Here is a 16,982-nt window from a genome sequence, read left to right as displayed (position 1 = left end):
GGGCGCCTGGGTGGCTCAGTTGGTTGGGCGACTGCCTTCGGCTCAGGTCATGATCCTGGAGTCCCTGGATCGAGTCCCGCATCGGGCTCCCTGCTCGGCAGGGAGCCTGCTTCTGCCTCTGACCCTCCCCCCTCTCATGTGCTCTCTCTCTCATTCTCTCTGTCTCAAATAAATAAATAAAATCTTTAAAAAAAAAAAAAAAAAACTAGTACTTGAAAATTCATAGCAGCATTGTTCATAATAGCCAATACAATGAAAATAGCCCCAATGTCCATCAACTGACAAATGGGTAACAAAAGGAGGTATATCCCCTACAATGGACTATTGAGCCATAAAAAGGGATGAAATACTAATATGTGTTACAACAGGGATGAACCTTGAAATATTGTTCTAAGTGAAAGAAGCTAGACACAAAAGCCACATATTACATGTTTCCATTTATATCAAATGTTCCAAATAGTCAAACCTATAGACACCAGGCGGCTCAGTGGCTGACTCTTGATTTTGGCTCAGGTCGTGATCTCAGAATTGTGAGATCAAGTCCCCCGAGTTGGGCTCGTGCTGGGCATAGAGCCTGCTTAAGATTCTCTTCCTTCTCTCTCTCCCTCCACCCGTCCCCCTCAAAAAAAAAAACCCCAAAAATCTATAGACACAGAAAGTAGATTAGTGGTTGCCAGGCACTGGGGGGGAGGAGGGTATAGGGAATGATGGCTAATGGATACGGGGATTTCTTTTGATGTGATGAAAATGTTCTGGGTTTTGGGGCACCTGACTGGCTCATTCCATGGAGCATGCAACTCTTGATCTCGGGGTTGTGAGTTCAAGCCCCGTGTTGGGTGTAGAGATTGCTTAAAAATAAAAGTTTTAGGGATGCCTGGGTGGCTCAGTCAGTTAAGTGTCTGCCTTTGGCTCATGTCATGATCCCAGGATCCTGGGATGGAGCCCCGCATCAGGCTCCCTGCTCAGTGGGGAGCCTGCTTCTCCCTCTGCCTGCAGCTCTCCCTGCTTGTGCTCTCTCTCTTTCTCTCTGACAAATACATAAATAAAATCTTTAAAAAATAATAAAAAAATAAAAGCTTTAAAAAAAAAGCACAAAGAAAATGTTCTGGATTTAGATAGTGCTGATGGTTGCACAACTCTGTGAATATACTAAATCCACTGAAATGTATACTTTAAAAGGGTGAACTTTATGGTATACAAATTATATCTCAATTTTTATTTATTTATTTTATTTTATTTTTTTAGATTTTATTTATTTATTTGACAGAGATAACAGCAAGAGAGGGAACACAAACAGGGGGAGTGGGAGAGGGAGAAGCAGGCTTCCCGTAGAGCAGGGAGCCCGATACAGGGCTCGATCCCAGGACCCTGGGATCATGACCTGAGCCGAAGGCAGATGCTTGATGACTGAGCCACCCAGGCGCCCCTGTATCTCAATTTTTAAAATTATTATCTAGGTGTCATGGTTTGGAAACAGTGAGAAATTAGACAACTTTCAGGCTCTAAGTGTAGGACTTAAGAAAATGAGCAGTCTCTCCTCAATATGACTATAAAAGAAGCAGACCCATGGATGGATAGATGGAGAGTTTCAAGCCATGTCAAGAAAGGAAGCTTTCTGATGCAGCCAAGGATGAAGGAGATGCAGTGGAAGAATTCTGGGAGTGTTAGTTGGAAAGCCAGGAGAAGAAGCATAAAACAGTAATGAAGAGGGGCGCCTGGCTGGCTCATCCCATAGAGCATGTGACTCTTGATCTCCAGGGTCATGAGTTCCCCAAGCTCAAGGTTGGGCATAGAGTTTACTTAAAACAACAACAACAACAAAGCAAACAAACAAAAAAACAGTAATGAAGATGAGACGTGGAAGGAGATGGCTGCAGAATACAGACCTTTCTTTGCACTCCATGAAGTTAAAAAAAATAACTCCAAACACTTTGAAAACAGAAAGCAATAAATATCAGAGGCAAATGGAAAGGGAATTTAATTTAGCGCAAGAAAGGGAATGAAACACAAGAGAGCTCATAGAAGCTTAGCTTTGTTGTCTTAAGAGACACAATAAAACACCAAGCAGCCCCTAACATGATACAGTTATGATTTCACACATTCATTAGCTAATAGTACACCCTATTTCCAAGCATGGTGCTTGGCACATAGGAAATGTGCAGTAAATGTTTTTAAAAATCTATTTCTTAACCTTTATCTCAGGAATATCTAGGGATGCCTGGGTGGCTCAGTCGGTTAAGCGTCTGCCTTCAGCTCAGGTCATGATCCTAGGGTCCTGGGATCCAGTCATGCATTGGGCTCCCTGCTTGGCGGAGAGCCTGCTTCTCCCTCTGCCACTACTCCCCACTGTGCTCTCTCTCTCAAATAAATAAATCTTTAAAAAAAACAAAACAAAATTTTTCTGTGAACAACTACGATCTCATACTCCCTGATTTTATAAATAGTAGTATTTTTACCATAAGTTTTTTGTTTTGTTTGTGTGTTTGTTTGTTTTTAGAAAATAAAGTATAGATCAGGGAAACAAATTCTAGTAGTCCAACCAGGGATAACACTGTTAAATACATATCTCACAAAACATGTATATAAACATAAACACATACCCATAAAATTACCTGAGTTATACCAATTTTGCTGGTTTTATTTTTTTTAAGATTTTATTTATTTGATAGAGAGAGAGACAGTGAGAGAGGGAACACAAGCAGGGGGAGTGGGAGAGGGAGAAGCAGGCTTCCCGCTGAGCAGGGAGCCCGATGCAGGGCTCGATCCCAGGACCCTGGGATCATGACCCAAGCCGAAGGCAAACGCTTAACGACTGAGCCACCCAGGCGCCCCAATTTTGCTGGTTTTAAAGTTGAATTTACTTTACAAATTTATTTACAAGTTGTTTTTTAGAAAAAAAAAATATATATGTATATATACACACACACACACACACAGGAATGTATATGTATTTTTTGCTAAATGGGGCCATTCTATACATTAATTTTTATATTTAAGTTTTTCTGCTGGCATTATATCAAGGGTGTTTTAATTACCATGTCATTAAACATTCTTTAAAAACACTGTTTTTCATTGCTGCTATACTTTTTTTTAGTATTATACATTTAGGTTGCTTCTAATCTTCCACTATTATAAGTAACCTTTATACATTCTTTAAGTTTGTACTCTGATATTTTCTTAGTGTAGATTTTAGATTAATGTTTTATACTGTCTTGCTAAATAACTGTCTAAAAATGGTCATAACAGTTTACACTTCAGCAGTGTGTAAGTGTAATAATTTCTTTTTTCCAGTTCGGATTCTGAAATAATAGGTTATGCTTTGGACACACTATACAATATAATATCTAATGATGAAGAAGAAGAAGTAGGTAAGTTTCTTTTATTATGTTTTCTTTTTTTTCTTTTATTGTGTTTCTATACATAAAATAGCATATGCTATATATCGTGGAGTTGTGCCAATTTTGCTGGTTTTAAAGTTGAATTTATTTTATTAATTTATTTATAAGGGTTTTTTCTTTTTTAACCAGTAAGGAAAGACAGGCTTGGTCCCAGAAAAATATATTTAAAATGATTGCTTTGTATGTTATTTAGAGATGGAATTAGAGTCTTCTTTTTTATAAAATACTTTTTTTTTTTTAAGAGTTGGATGCTTACAGAGCACCTAGGTGGCTCAGTCGGTTAAGCATCCAACTCTTGATCTCAGCTCAGGTCTTGATCTCAGGGTCATGAGTTCAAGCCCTGCATGAGGCTCCATGCTGGGCGTTGAGCCTACTTGGAAAAAAAAAAAAAAGACACTTAGTCGACTGAACCACTGAAGCACCCCTTTTTTATTTAAAAAAATACATATATATAAATATAATTTACTTATTTATTTATTTATTTTATTTGAGCGAGAGAGCATGAGCAGGCAGAGGGGCAGAGGGAGAAGGAGAAGCAGACTCCCTGCCAAGCCGGGAGCCCGATGCGGGACTCGATCCCAGGACTCTGGGATTATGACCTGAGCTGAAGGCAGATGCTTAACTGAGCCACCCAGGCACCCCTATAAAATCTTTTGTCCTCTTTTTGTATTTGGTTTTAGTTAGGCAGTATGAATATTAGTAATTTCAGATTAAATAAATCATTTTTGGCTATTAAAAAATGAACTTTTATTTATATGTTATTATCCGGTGACCAATATGAAATTAGAGGGGTTTTTCCTAATAAATACTTCAACTTTTAACATAGGACTTTTGTTAATTTATAAAGGGCAACAACGTATTAAATTTAGAAAGTTTCTTTACGTTAGTCTGGTGTGAAATGATACAAATCAGTTCAAAACTCACACTTCTTTGGTACATCTTTTTTTTTTCCTATTTTTGTTTCACATTACTTGCATATTTAAAATAAGGTAATCTGTCATCTTACTTTATTTTATTGTTGGTATGTGAAATACTTAGCTAGAAGTCTATATACATTTCTTTCTATATATTGTAAAAACGTATTCACTGAGTAACATTTGACAGTGCTGTTGAAGAATGCATTCTTCACATCAGGTTGGCTATTGAAGGACATAGTGGATGTTTCATTATTCTAGACAACCAGAAAGGTGGGCATTTTTGTGCATTTTAGAAGTTTAATTTAGATTATAAGCTCTTTTGAAATTGTAAGTAGACAAATTATAAAGAAATGTAGATAATTATAAGTGTGTATATATTTTATTATGATAAAAATAGAGCAGAAATATATATAGATATTAACTTCATAGAATACCAGTAATAGGAACATTTGAAATGGGTCAGGTCAAATGGTCACAATTTCTTGTACTTAAATATCCTTTTTCTTAAATTTTTATTTCTCTGTGGTATCTAGCTAACAACTTAACTTTATTAATTTCTCAGGGTTGAGAAAAAAGTTTTTTTAAAGATTTTATTTATTCATTTGAGAGAGAGAGCACAAGTGGGGAGGAGGGGCAGAGAGAGGAGGAGAAGCAGACTCCCCGCTGAGCAGGACGCCCGATGTGGAGCTTGATCCCAGGACCCTGGGATCATGATCTGAGCTGAAGGCAGATGCTTAACTGACTGAGCCACCCATGTGCCCTGAAAAAATCTTTAGTAAACATGATTTGGTACCCATGGAATAAGAGGCTGTCAGTCACTGGACAAACACTTAAATACAATGCACACAAGAACACACTCTGAAGAAAAAGACACTTACCTTCCTAGTTATTTCTCAGATGAGAAAATTAGGTGTAACACACTTGTTAGAACACATTACAATAAACGACATTTTCTTTCTTTCTTTTTTTTTTTTTTAGTTTTAGATTAGAAATTTAGCTCTTTTTCTAGTCTGTAGCAGATAATTTTTGTGTTTTAAAAAATCGCCTGGTGATGGGTATTAAAGAGGGCACATTCTGCATGGAGCACTGGGTGTTATGCACAAACAATGAATCATGGAACACTACATCTAAAACTAATGATGTAATGTATGGTGATTAACATAACAATAAAAAATTTTAAAAAAATAAAATGAACTGGTCAAAAGAAAAAAAAATGTAGCAGCAATATTTTTAGTTAGGTGGTTTTACTTCATTATAAATTTATAATATAATCATGTTTAGAGTCCAATTTTTTGTCTCTATGTGTTTGGGCTCTGTATTTTTAATTCATCCAAAAAGGATTCTTTGGATAAAATAAGTTAAACAGTTCTTTGGGGAAACAGTAGTAGAATCACTTTTTCTAGGGAAGATTAAAATAGGAACTTAAACTTTGTTCTGAAAATTTACTTATCCTGAGGACCAATTTAAAAAAATTTAGATATTGAGAAATATGCCCTTCAGTTCTATTATTGATACTTTTCCTCTATTGCTTCATCAAAAAGTAATTCTTAGCTGATATTATGAACTCCGTCTTAGAGTTCTTTACCTTGGGGATATTTACAATCCTTTAATTTAATGATAAATCTGTCTCATAATCCTGAATATATTGTGTGTGCCTGCTGTATCTCTCTTAGGCTATCTCAGATTTTGAATAAAATGAATGAGTCTTTTCTTCCAAAAGATTATATTGCTTATTTGACATTTTTAAGCTCTTATTTATTTTATTGTGAATACCACTACATAGAAAGTGTTTTCTTGGGGCGCCTGGGTGGCTCAGTCGTTAAGCGTCTGCCTTCGGCTCAGGTCATGATCCCAGGGTCCTGGGATCGAGCCCTACATCGGGCTCCCTGCTCCACGGGAGGCCTCCTTCTCCCTCTCCCGCTCCCCCTGCTTGTGTTCCCTCTCTCGCTGTGTCTCTCTCTGTCAAATAAATAAATAAAATCTTTAAAAAAAAAAAAAAGAAAGCTTTTTCTCTGTCAGGACAGTCTATTCAAATTACTTTTTGTGTACTTCTTGGAGAAAACTTTTGAGGCAGTTTATATAAAATAAAAATATTTGAATATGTATACATAAAATTTTACGTGTACTCAGCAAGAACTGGACAGTGTTCCAGTTTAGAGAATACTTACATGTTGATATTGTCCCTTTAAAATAATGCACAATAATGTCTAGTGACTTTTTTTTATATTAATTCATAGAACTCACCAATTCATTGTCTTTCCTTTTTCTCGTGGTCTGTTTCAAGTTCCATTAATTTTTAACATTAATATTTCTGTTCCTCATAATTAAAGTAACCAAGCTTTATTTTGTTTTGCCATTGTTCCTAAGATCCTTAACTTTTTAAAAATGAGGATGGGAATAGTCTTATCTAAAGTAGGTTTAAAATGGTGCATAACAAAATTAACTATACTTAACAAAAAGCTAACTAACTTATTAAAGTGTATAGCCTTACCATTGTGATATTTGAACCCCTTGTTTGAAAGCAGAAAATACCAAAACATGATGCCTTTACTCTGTGAAAATGAGCTGGTTTCCTTTCTGGGTAATAGAGATTAGTCATAGTTGTTTCTATTATTGTTTCTTCATTTTTGTATAGAGCTTTAAAATTTACAGTGCTTTCATGTCCATTGTCCTATTTGAGCCTCATAGCATCCTGTGAGGTAGGTGGTATTTTTCTCTTTTCTAAAGATGAGAAAAGTTAATTAATTAATTAATTAATGGTGAGAAAATAGAAGCCCAGAGATCATGTAACTTACATAATATCAGCTAGTAAGTAGGATAACAGTATTAAAAAAAAAAAAGATTTATTTATTTATTTTAGAGAGAAAGAACATGAGCAGTAGGGGCAGAGGGAGAGGGAGAGAGAATCTCAAGCAGACTCTGTGCTGAGTGCAGAGCCTGATGCAGGGCTCGATCTCACAACCCTGAGATCATAACCTGAGCTGAAACCAAAAGTTGGATGCTTAACGGATGATGGCACCCAGGTGCCCCAATAGTATTTTTTAATATACTTTTTTCTAAATATCCCATAGATTTCTTTTTGTTTGTTTGGTTTGAAGTTTTTATTTAAATTCTGGTTTTTTAAATAGATTTCTGATTTAATAAATTGTGGCTATTTTTCTGAGTAGATTATCTTTAGTAAATCTTGTGATTTACATAACTAGTTTATAGAAGATTTAGACAAACATTAAAAAACACAGGTGTGCTTGTTTAATTGAGCACGGTGTAAAAGATAACTTGATATTCATTCACTATGAGTTAGGACTACTTTTACTAGAATATCTCTTTCTATAGAGCAGTTTTGTCCTCTGTAATACAGATTATGACCTTGATATGGAATGGAATTCCGAAGAGAAGGTCCAGAAATTTTTTTTTGTGTGTGGGGTTTTTTTGAGAGAGAAAGAGAGCACGTGAGAGTGCATGTGTGAGTAGAGGAGTTGGGGGAGAGGCAAAAGGGGAGAGAGAATTTTAAGCAGCTCCAGGCCCAGCACAAAGCTCACCTTGGAGCCCAACACCAGGCTCAGTCTCAGAACCCTGAGATTATAACCTGAAGCAAAATCAAGAGTCAGTCTTGCCCGACTGAGCCACCCAGGTGCTCCCCAGAAATGTTTTTGAATATTGTTTATGCCTCTGGGGAAATTAAAACTGTAAATAAACATTTGAAGAATAAAAATATATATACATATTTTGTTAAAAGCCAGTCATATAAATAGGCCTAAAATGTTTTCAGAGGTATATAATAAGGACTTTTAAAAAGCAATCTTTAATTTGATATAACTGTCTTAGACTTATTTTCACTACAGTAACAAAGGACCGTTTAATTCTTACATTTTCATTTATCTTACACTAAAGAGTCATTTACTTTTACAGGCTATATAAGTATAACATACAGTATATGATATCTATACAATGTAAAAAAATAGACTTAGTTCTAGAAGTTTTAAAATAAGTATATTGGATAAGAGAGGATGGTTTACTTGTCTCATACCTTGGCTTACATATAAAATGTGATTTCTCATGAGTTTAATTTTGGTTTATAGCTTTTAGATATAATTAGTGTAGTAGTTGGCTTATGTAAACTACTTATATATAAACTACTATAAATAGCTTAATTTACTGCTATATGAAAATAGTTTGTATGTTACTTTAATTGCATAGCTAATTTTTTGCAAGACTCTACAATAAAGTTGAGAAGTGCTGTTATGACTATAACTTAAAGGAAGTGGAGTTTATCTCACTAACTTTTTTAAATCAATAATATTAAAAGAGAAGGAACCGTAGATCCTTGGAACAGGATCATATTTTACTAGTTCAATTAAAAACATAGATCTTAATTATATACTGTTAAGCTACAGTATTTTATACAGTATAACTACGGAACAAATCATATGTATTAACTCTTATTCTTGCCAAGTTATTAGCTTGTGCTCAATGCAGACATTGAATTAAACTCTCTTGGGTTAAACCTGCATTCCTTTAAAGTATAGCACAAAAGTCCCAGAGTCCTCTGTATTAAAAGGTCCCATAGTTAAATAAACATAACATACTATATTCCCCTCTGAAGCATCACAAAATTTACATTAGTACATTAAGTGCTGAGAATTCTGCAGTAAAGAAACCTATTCAACTTTGTTTAATCCAAATACATTTGGGCAAAGGTGCTTGCTTTCATCAGATACTTACTAACATGCCACACTGTCCTGCATTTTGAGAAATACTAACCAAGGCTTAAACCCATAGCTTGGTTATTTGCATTTATCCACATAAAAACTTTTCAGCATTTTAAAATAAATTTCATAGGAAGAATTCATTAAGTCTGTATATGTTTTTTTCCCTTCCTTTTTAGATTAGATTTTTTTTAAGATTTTATTTATTTATTTGACAGAGAGAGACACAGCGAGAGAGGGAACACAAGCAGGGGGAGTGGGAGAGGGAGAAGCAGGCTCCCCACGGAGCAGGGAGCCCGATGCGGGGCTCAATCCCAGGACTCTGGGATCATGACCTGAGCCGAAGGCAGACGCCCAACGACTGAGCCACCCAGGCGCCCCTCGATTAGTTTTAATAATATTCTCGCAAATGTCAGTGACTTACTCTGAGCTTGTCTCCAGAGGTCACAATCTTTTGGCCCAAGGGCATTGTCTGTCTATAAGCAAGGTTGTTTGACCCACTTAATATTTAAAATAATTTAAATAAGTTGCTGGTATTACAAATTGGGAACTTTCACATGAGATTTTGGATTTTAGATTTCTGTTTTTAAAAAATCTGCGGACTGACGATAGCTGGGCCTGCATTCACACTTGGCAGTCAGTTGCTGCTTCCCCTAGGCAGGGCATATACTCTCCAGCCTTCCTGTCGTCTCACACCCAGCCTGCTGCACTCACATATATTACTGTCTTGCCCCTACAGTTTTTATTCTCCAGCATATTCACACCGCTCAGAGAAGAACCAGCTTTGGATTTCTTCTCCCTCACAGCAGCTTTCTTCTTCTTCCTTTTTTTAAAGATTTTATTTTATTTTATTTTATTTGAGAGCAAGAGCGCACATGCGTGTGAGAGAGTGCAAGGGGTTTGCAGAGGGAGAGGCAGAAAATTCCAAGCCCGAGGCAGGGCTCCATCCCACAGACCCAAGATCATGACCTGAGCTGAAATGAAGAGTTAGACGCCTCGGGGCGCCTGGGTGGCTCGGTCGTTGGTCGTTGAGCGTCTGCCTTTGGCTCAGGTCATGATCCCAGGGTCCTGGGATCGAGCCCCGCATCGGGCTCCCTGCTCTGCGGGAAGCCTGCTTCTCCCTCTCCCACTCCCCCTGCTTGTGTTTCCTCTCTCACTGTGCCTCTCTCTGTCAAATAAATAAAAAATCTTAAAAAAAAAAAAAAAAGACGCTTAACCCACTGAGCCACCCAGGCGCCCCACAACAGTTTTCTTGAAGTATAATTGAAATATAATGATTACACATAAATAAATGTACAATATGATGAGTTATGACATATGTATAAACCATGAAACTGTCACCACCACCACCAAAATAATGAACATATCCAAAAGTTCCCTTGTGCTTGTTTGTAATTAGTCCCTCCTCCTAGCCCCCATTTAGTCACCCATCTGCTTTTATCACTGTGGATTACTTTGCGTTTTTCTAGAATTTTTTATAAATGAGATCATACAGTATATACTTTCTTCTTGGGTTTTTTTTTTTTTGGGGGGGGGTCTGGCTTCTTTCCCACAACATAATTATTTTGATTTTCATCTGTTTATATCAGTAGTTCATTTTTTAAAATTGTTGAGTAGTATTCTATTGTATGAGTATACAACAGTTTGTTAGTTCATTCCCCCCTTGGTGGGCATTTGGGGTTGTTTCTAGTTTTTAGCTGTTTCATGTAAAGCTTTTGTAAACATTCATATACAAACAAGTCTTTGTGTGGACATATGTTTTCATTTCTCTTCAGTAAATACCTAGGAGCAGAATGGCTAAGGGATATAATAGGTATATCTTTAGCTTTATAAGAAATTGCCAAACTTTTTTCAAAGTAGTTGTACCATTTTACATGCCCACTGGAATGTGTATGAGAGTATATGAGAGTTCCAGGCCCTCCACATCCTCTCCAATTCCTGATATGGTCAGTCTTTTAAAATTTTAGCCATTCCAATAGGTGTGAAATAGTATCTCATGGTAGTTTTCATTTGTAATTTTGTAATGAATAATAATATTGAACAACTTTTCATGTGTTTTTTGGGGGGGGGTCATCCATATAACTTTCTTCTTTGATGAAGTATTTATTCAAATCTTTTGTTCATTTTTACTGTTCTTTTTTTTTTTTATACTTGAGTTGTAAGAATTCCTTATATATTCTAGATACAAGTCCTTTGCAGTGTTTATTTCACAAATATTTTCTAGTCTGTGATTTTCCTAACATTGTATTTTGAACAGCAAAATTTTTAAGCTCCCTTGTACCCTAATTAGAAGTTTAACCTAAAAATGTCTTTGAAAAGATGTGGAAATTTAGATGTCTTTTCTTTGACTATCATATTTAAACATTTAAGAATAACTATTTATTTAAATGATATTGAAAGTTATTTTAAGGATAATCTTTTCAGCATAATTGTGCTATCACTACCAGCCATACTGTTCTAAGAAAATTACCATTTCTGCTTAGCTCCCTCAACAAAAAGGATACTTTAAAATAACGTAGCATCATATTGAAGTACTTTATCTTTGAATATTACAGAAGAAAATTCCACAAGACAGAGTGGGGATTTGGGAAGCCAGTTTACAGAAATTTTCATTAAGCAGCAGGAGAATGTCACTCTCCTGTTATCTTTATTGGAGGTAAATAATCTTGCTATTTTTGTCATCTTAATAAGCTTTTTTTTTTTTTTTGGGTGTTATTGAGGAAGCAACATATACATACCTTTTTAAGGTCGTGAAATTTGTAGTATCATTGCAAGAGATTCACATGCATGTTTTAAGGACTCTGTAATTTGTTAAAGTATTGTCTGCTTATTTCCATTTTTACCTTACCAAGTTTAATCAATTTATGTTAACTATTTTCTTTTTATTTCTTAAATTACTTCTTTAAAGTTTGCTAAACTGTGTTTGTAGTTTTTAATACCACTATTGAAAAAAATGTTTTTCTTAAAAACGTAAATTACAGATGTTAAATATTTTAAATACTTATGTTGTAGGAGTTTGATTTCCATGTCCGCTGGCCTGGTGTGAAGCTTCTTACTTCTCTTTTAAAACAACTAGGACCTCAGGTGCAGCAAATTATTTTAGTCAGTCCCATGGGTAAGTGACTCATCTTAAATAATTTTGATTTAAAAATGAGGATCATTCCTAAAGAGGGGGACTGAAATGATGTGTTAATAAATTGCATAATTTAAATCACTATTTGTATTTTTGATCTGCCACTATTTTTCACACGGTTATATGTTCTAGGTGTTTCAAGACTGATGGACTTACTAGCAGATTCCAGGGAAGTTATACGTAATGATGTAAGTTAAATTCGAAGAAGAAGTCTAAGAATGTGCAACTTTTTTTCCCCCTCTCTTTGCAAATGAAATCTTTGTTGATCCTTATTCAGTGTCATAAGAAGTTAGATTTGGAAATTGGAGGTATTGGCCAATATTTTAGACTTTTTTTTTTTTTAAAGATTTTATTTATTTATTTGAGAGAGAGAGAGAGAAAGAGCAGGAACACAAGCAGGGGGAATTGGAGTGGGAGAAGCAGGCTTCCTGCCTGAGCAGGGAGCCCGATGTGGGGCTTGATCCCAGGACTCTGGGATCATGACCTGAGCAGAAGGCAGATGCTTAACGACTGAGCCACCCAGGTGCCCCTGTTTTAGACCTTTTTAAGTTATATACAAGACCACATTATTTCTTTGTTTCCTGCCTATCCAGTATTTTGGTGTAGACAGATGATTTTCATATTCAAATTTATGCCTTTCCACAAGTTTAGAATTTCTTTCATCTTCTTTTGAAAGGCTATATTGACACTAAATTCTGCCTTCAGAAAAAGTAAAGGAAACATCCCCAGACATTGAACTGTGTAAACTTAAAGCATTGCATTTGGAATCTTCACCCTCATTTGACTGAATATGCATTTCAAAGGATTTTCCTTGTAATCTGCATTTAACTATAGAGCATGATTTGCTTTGGAGTTATTTTCCATTCTGATTTATTTTATTATTTGCATATAAGTTTGAATATTTTGTATTGATGTATTTTTTTGTTGTTTGAACATTTTTCTGGTTGTTATCTATAACTTGGTCAAGACTGTGGTACTTTTTTTTTTTAATGCTTTTAAAGATTTTATTTTTAAGTAATCTTCACACCCAGTGTGGGGCTCGAACTCACAACCCTGAGATCAAGAGTCTTTGCTCCACCAATTGAGCCAGCCAGGCACCCCTAGACATAATACTTTAGACAACAATTGGAAAAATCCTTTTAAAATTAAATTCTAGAGCCAGGAGAGCATATCAAGTTAATTCATTCTCCATATTAACACTGAGAAGCCCAAGACTTAGGAAAACCAAGTGATTTGTTGTTAGTGATGTCTATTCATTTTTGTATATATGGTAACTGGCCTGTGCCTTTCTCATCCTTACAGCTAGTAAATACCATTTGGATTGCTCTTAGCTTCACAACTGGTTAGTGGCAGAGCAGAGACACAAGTGAAGTGCTCTTGACCTTTAGTTCACATACAGTTTTTTAACTTTGTATTTAACATTTTATAGTATATATGTCAATGCAGTATTATAAGGGGTTAAATAATAGGGTAATGTAACTGATGAGAGGGACATTTTTAAATCTCTATTTTTCTTTTAAGAATTGTCTTATTTAGATGGGTACCCAGCTACTTAGGAATTTTGAGCATCTTTCCTTTACTAAAATATTACTGTATATCTTAAACTTGATGTTGTTGTTCTGTTCTTCTCTTGGCCCTAAGTATAAATAAGATAATGCCATACAAACCTTTTATTTAAAAAATTTTCCATTCCATTCGATTTTATTATTTATTTATTTATTTATTTTTTAATTTTAGTTTTAAGTAATCTCTACACACCCAACATGGGTCTTGAACTTACAACCCTGAGATCAAGAGTCACATGCTCCATTGACTGAGCCAGCCAGGTGCTCCACCATATAAATCATTTAATAAGGAAATTCCCTCTTCATGGATTGCTATTAGTATCATTACCATTATTTTCATTTTCGGATAGAATTTGTGTGTGTGTAAAACTGTATTAGCTTGGTTCTTAAATATACCATTTCCTTTAACCCCTACTCTTTTTTCCTGCTCTTAACCTTTTCCTCGATTTTTGTTTTTTGGGTTTTTTTGTTTTTTGTTTTTTTTAAGTAGGCTTCAAGCCCAGCATGGAGCCCAGTGCGGGGCTTGAACTCATGACCCTGAGATCAAGACCTGAGATGAGATAGAAAGTCAGATGCTTGACCAACTGAGCCACCCAGGCGCCCCACCTTTTTCTCAATTTTTATTTGAGACCGATAAAATGATTCTCTATTTATGTTGCTTTTCATTAATTTTATGATTAGGGATTAAGTTATGTATATTTTTTAACATCTGGATTCTTGGTTTTTATGTTTTACAGCCATCCTTTCTTTGGGTTTAGTAAACCTATTCATTTGAATTTTTTGTGGCTAATTACTATCATAACATTATATAACACACCATGGTACACCTCAGTTGACACCAGCAACCAGAGGCTACTAAATGGCACCTCTGGTAGTTCTTATTGGCATTCTGTGATTACCTGGAACAATATACTACCCTTTTCCTCCTCTTGTGTCTTTTCTTTTTTTATTCTTCTTTAAAAATTCTTTTTTTCTTTTTAATCAACTTTCTAATTGTACTCAATAATAGTTTAGTAGTTGTCAACATTGACTAGCTTCCCTGGGTGCATATCGGTAAAGATTTTTTAGCCCCAGTTTGTTTTATATTTGAAACATTAATTTTGATCTGGATTAGAGAATTAGTTGGTCCTTTACCATAGGTGCACTGACACTATCCTATTTATTTATGTTACTTAGTGCTTAAAAATTAGCAGGAAAGGTTGAAAAACTGAACTACCTGCTCACTCCTAAGTGATAGATTTAGATAGATAGATTCCATTCTTTAATTTTTTATTATGAGAAATGTAAACACACACAAACACACAAACCTGTTCCTTAAACCCATCAGTTTTCAAAATTTTGTTATACTTGTTTCATCTACCTCTCCTCTCACCACTGTCCTTTATTTTTGACTGGAATATTTAAAAACATTGAAACAATCAATATAATTTCACCATTACATACTTTTAGTATACATACTATATATATCCTGATATAACTGTAATGCCATTATCACATTTAACAAGTTAACAATGATGTCTTAGCCCTCAGTTTCAATAAGATAACCGTTCCATATTCAGGTTTTCCATTTGTCTCAAAGGTATCTTTTACAGTTATTTTTTTCATATTGGGGTCCAGACAGGGTTCTCTTATTACATTTGATTGTTATATCTGTTAACTTATCTAAAGGGCTTGATTAGGTTTTGGTTCACCTTTTTGCTAGGGTATTTCCTAAATGATACAGTGAACTTAATTTTGCAACACATGAGGAAACATGTAATATCTGGCTGTCTCACTTTTAGTGATCAATGGATTTGATTTGGATCTCTCCGTTGTAAATTCTCTATCAACCTTACATCAGATTCATCAGTTACATCTGATCATCCATTAATGATCATTGCTTTAATCAGTTACTTTGTTAAGAATTGCAAAATGATGATTTCTGTAATTCTGTCATTATTTCACATGTATTAAGTTACAATCTTACAGCTTCTGCAAAGAAGAACTTCATCGAGTAGTCCAATTTGTTACCCTGAAATATAGTTCATACATGAAAAGCAGAATAAATGAATAAATGCCTTTAATTATCAGTTTTTAAAGTAAGGACTTGGTATCCACTTACTTTAAGTGACTGATGAGTGTACTTTTGTTCTTAATAGCATTTTAGTGGTTATGTTTGATTAGAACAATGTATCTCTTTATAGTCAGGAAAAATAAGTGAACATGTGTTGAGAACAAACAATGAATCATGGAACACTGCATCAAAAACTAATGATGTAATGTATGGTGATTAACATAATAAAAAAATGCTAATAAAAAAAGAATAAGATAGAAAGTCAGAAACAGAGTAAGTGGTGGTTACTAGGGGCTGGAGTGTGGGAGAAATGGACAGATACTGGTCAAGGGTACAAACTGCCAGTTATAAGATGAATAAACTCTAGAGATTTATTGTATACTATGGTGATAATAATATTAAGCTAATAATACTGTTTTATATACTGGAAAGTTGCTAATTGAGTAGATCTTAAATGTTCTTACCACAAGAAAGAAATGGTAATTTTGTGATGTGATGAAGGTGTTAACTAACACTACAGTGGTAATCATTTTATAGTATGTAAGTGTTTCAAATCAACAGGTTGTACGCCTTAAACTCACACAATGTTCTATGTCCATATCTCAGTAAAGCTGGGGGAAAGAAAAAAAAAGAGAACTTAAAATATAAGTACTATATACATATAAACCTGGTAGCTTCCACAGAAGTTATTTTATCTGCTTTACTTCTAATAAAAATCCTGTAACAAAGATATTATCCTTGTTTTACATATGGGCATACTAAGACTTAGAATTTATGTAATTTGCTTAAGGTTGCACAACTAGTACATAGGACAGCTGTTTTTAAAACCCACTTTATTTAACTCAGAGCCTCAATGTTCTTTCTGCTGTATTCCTTCCCCCCTTTGGTAGCAGTTAAACCCAAGTTGGCAGCATTAAGTGGGAGAATTTGACACCTAGAAATAACTACTTTTGCCTTTCTCTTATCTCACTGTTGAGACTTGACAGTCAGAAAAATGAGTAGAACAAGTCTAGTAAAGCCATGGGCTTCTTTTTTTTTTGGTCTTATGTGAAGACTTATCTACTCAATAAGGTAATTTGCCTTTTTAGGACTTTTGAACGACACCTTTGCTGTTCTTCTTTCTCTTAATACCTGCTTTTTTCCTAAAAACAAAACATTTTTCATAAAAAATGCTATTTCAAAGAAACAGAAAATGGTATTGTTACAAAAT

The 16,982-nt window shown here is 34.9% G+C and overlaps 1 protein-coding gene across 3 annotated transcripts in view; it reads left to right on the top strand.

Annotated features, from left to right (window-relative positions):
- The window catches only part of USO1 (USO1 vesicle transport factor), a 92,007-nt gene that overhangs the window by 31,944 nt on the left and 43,081 nt on the right, over positions 1-16,982 (top strand). For all 3 annotated transcript variants that reach the window (XM_081812272.1, XM_081812273.1, XM_081812274.1), the window contains exons 4-7: positions 3,292-3,368; positions 11,577-11,677; positions 12,034-12,136; positions 12,287-12,342. In XM_081812272.1, coding sequence (XP_081668398.1) covers positions 3,292-3,368; positions 11,577-11,677; positions 12,034-12,136; positions 12,287-12,342 — 337 coding nt within the window. The remainder of the gene's footprint in view (positions 1-3,291; positions 3,369-11,576; positions 11,678-12,033; positions 12,137-12,286; positions 12,343-16,982) is intronic.

Source organism: Leptonychotes weddellii, chromosome 2 (assembly GCF_054177405.1).
Source record: "Leptonychotes weddellii isolate Sample4059 chromosome 2, ASM5417740v2, whole genome shotgun sequence".
Classification (NCBI taxonomy): domain Eukaryota; kingdom Metazoa; phylum Chordata; class Mammalia; order Carnivora; family Phocidae; genus Leptonychotes; species Leptonychotes weddellii.
The sequence above is the reverse complement of the archived record's forward strand: the minus strand, read 5'-3'. Positions and strand labels throughout refer to the sequence as shown.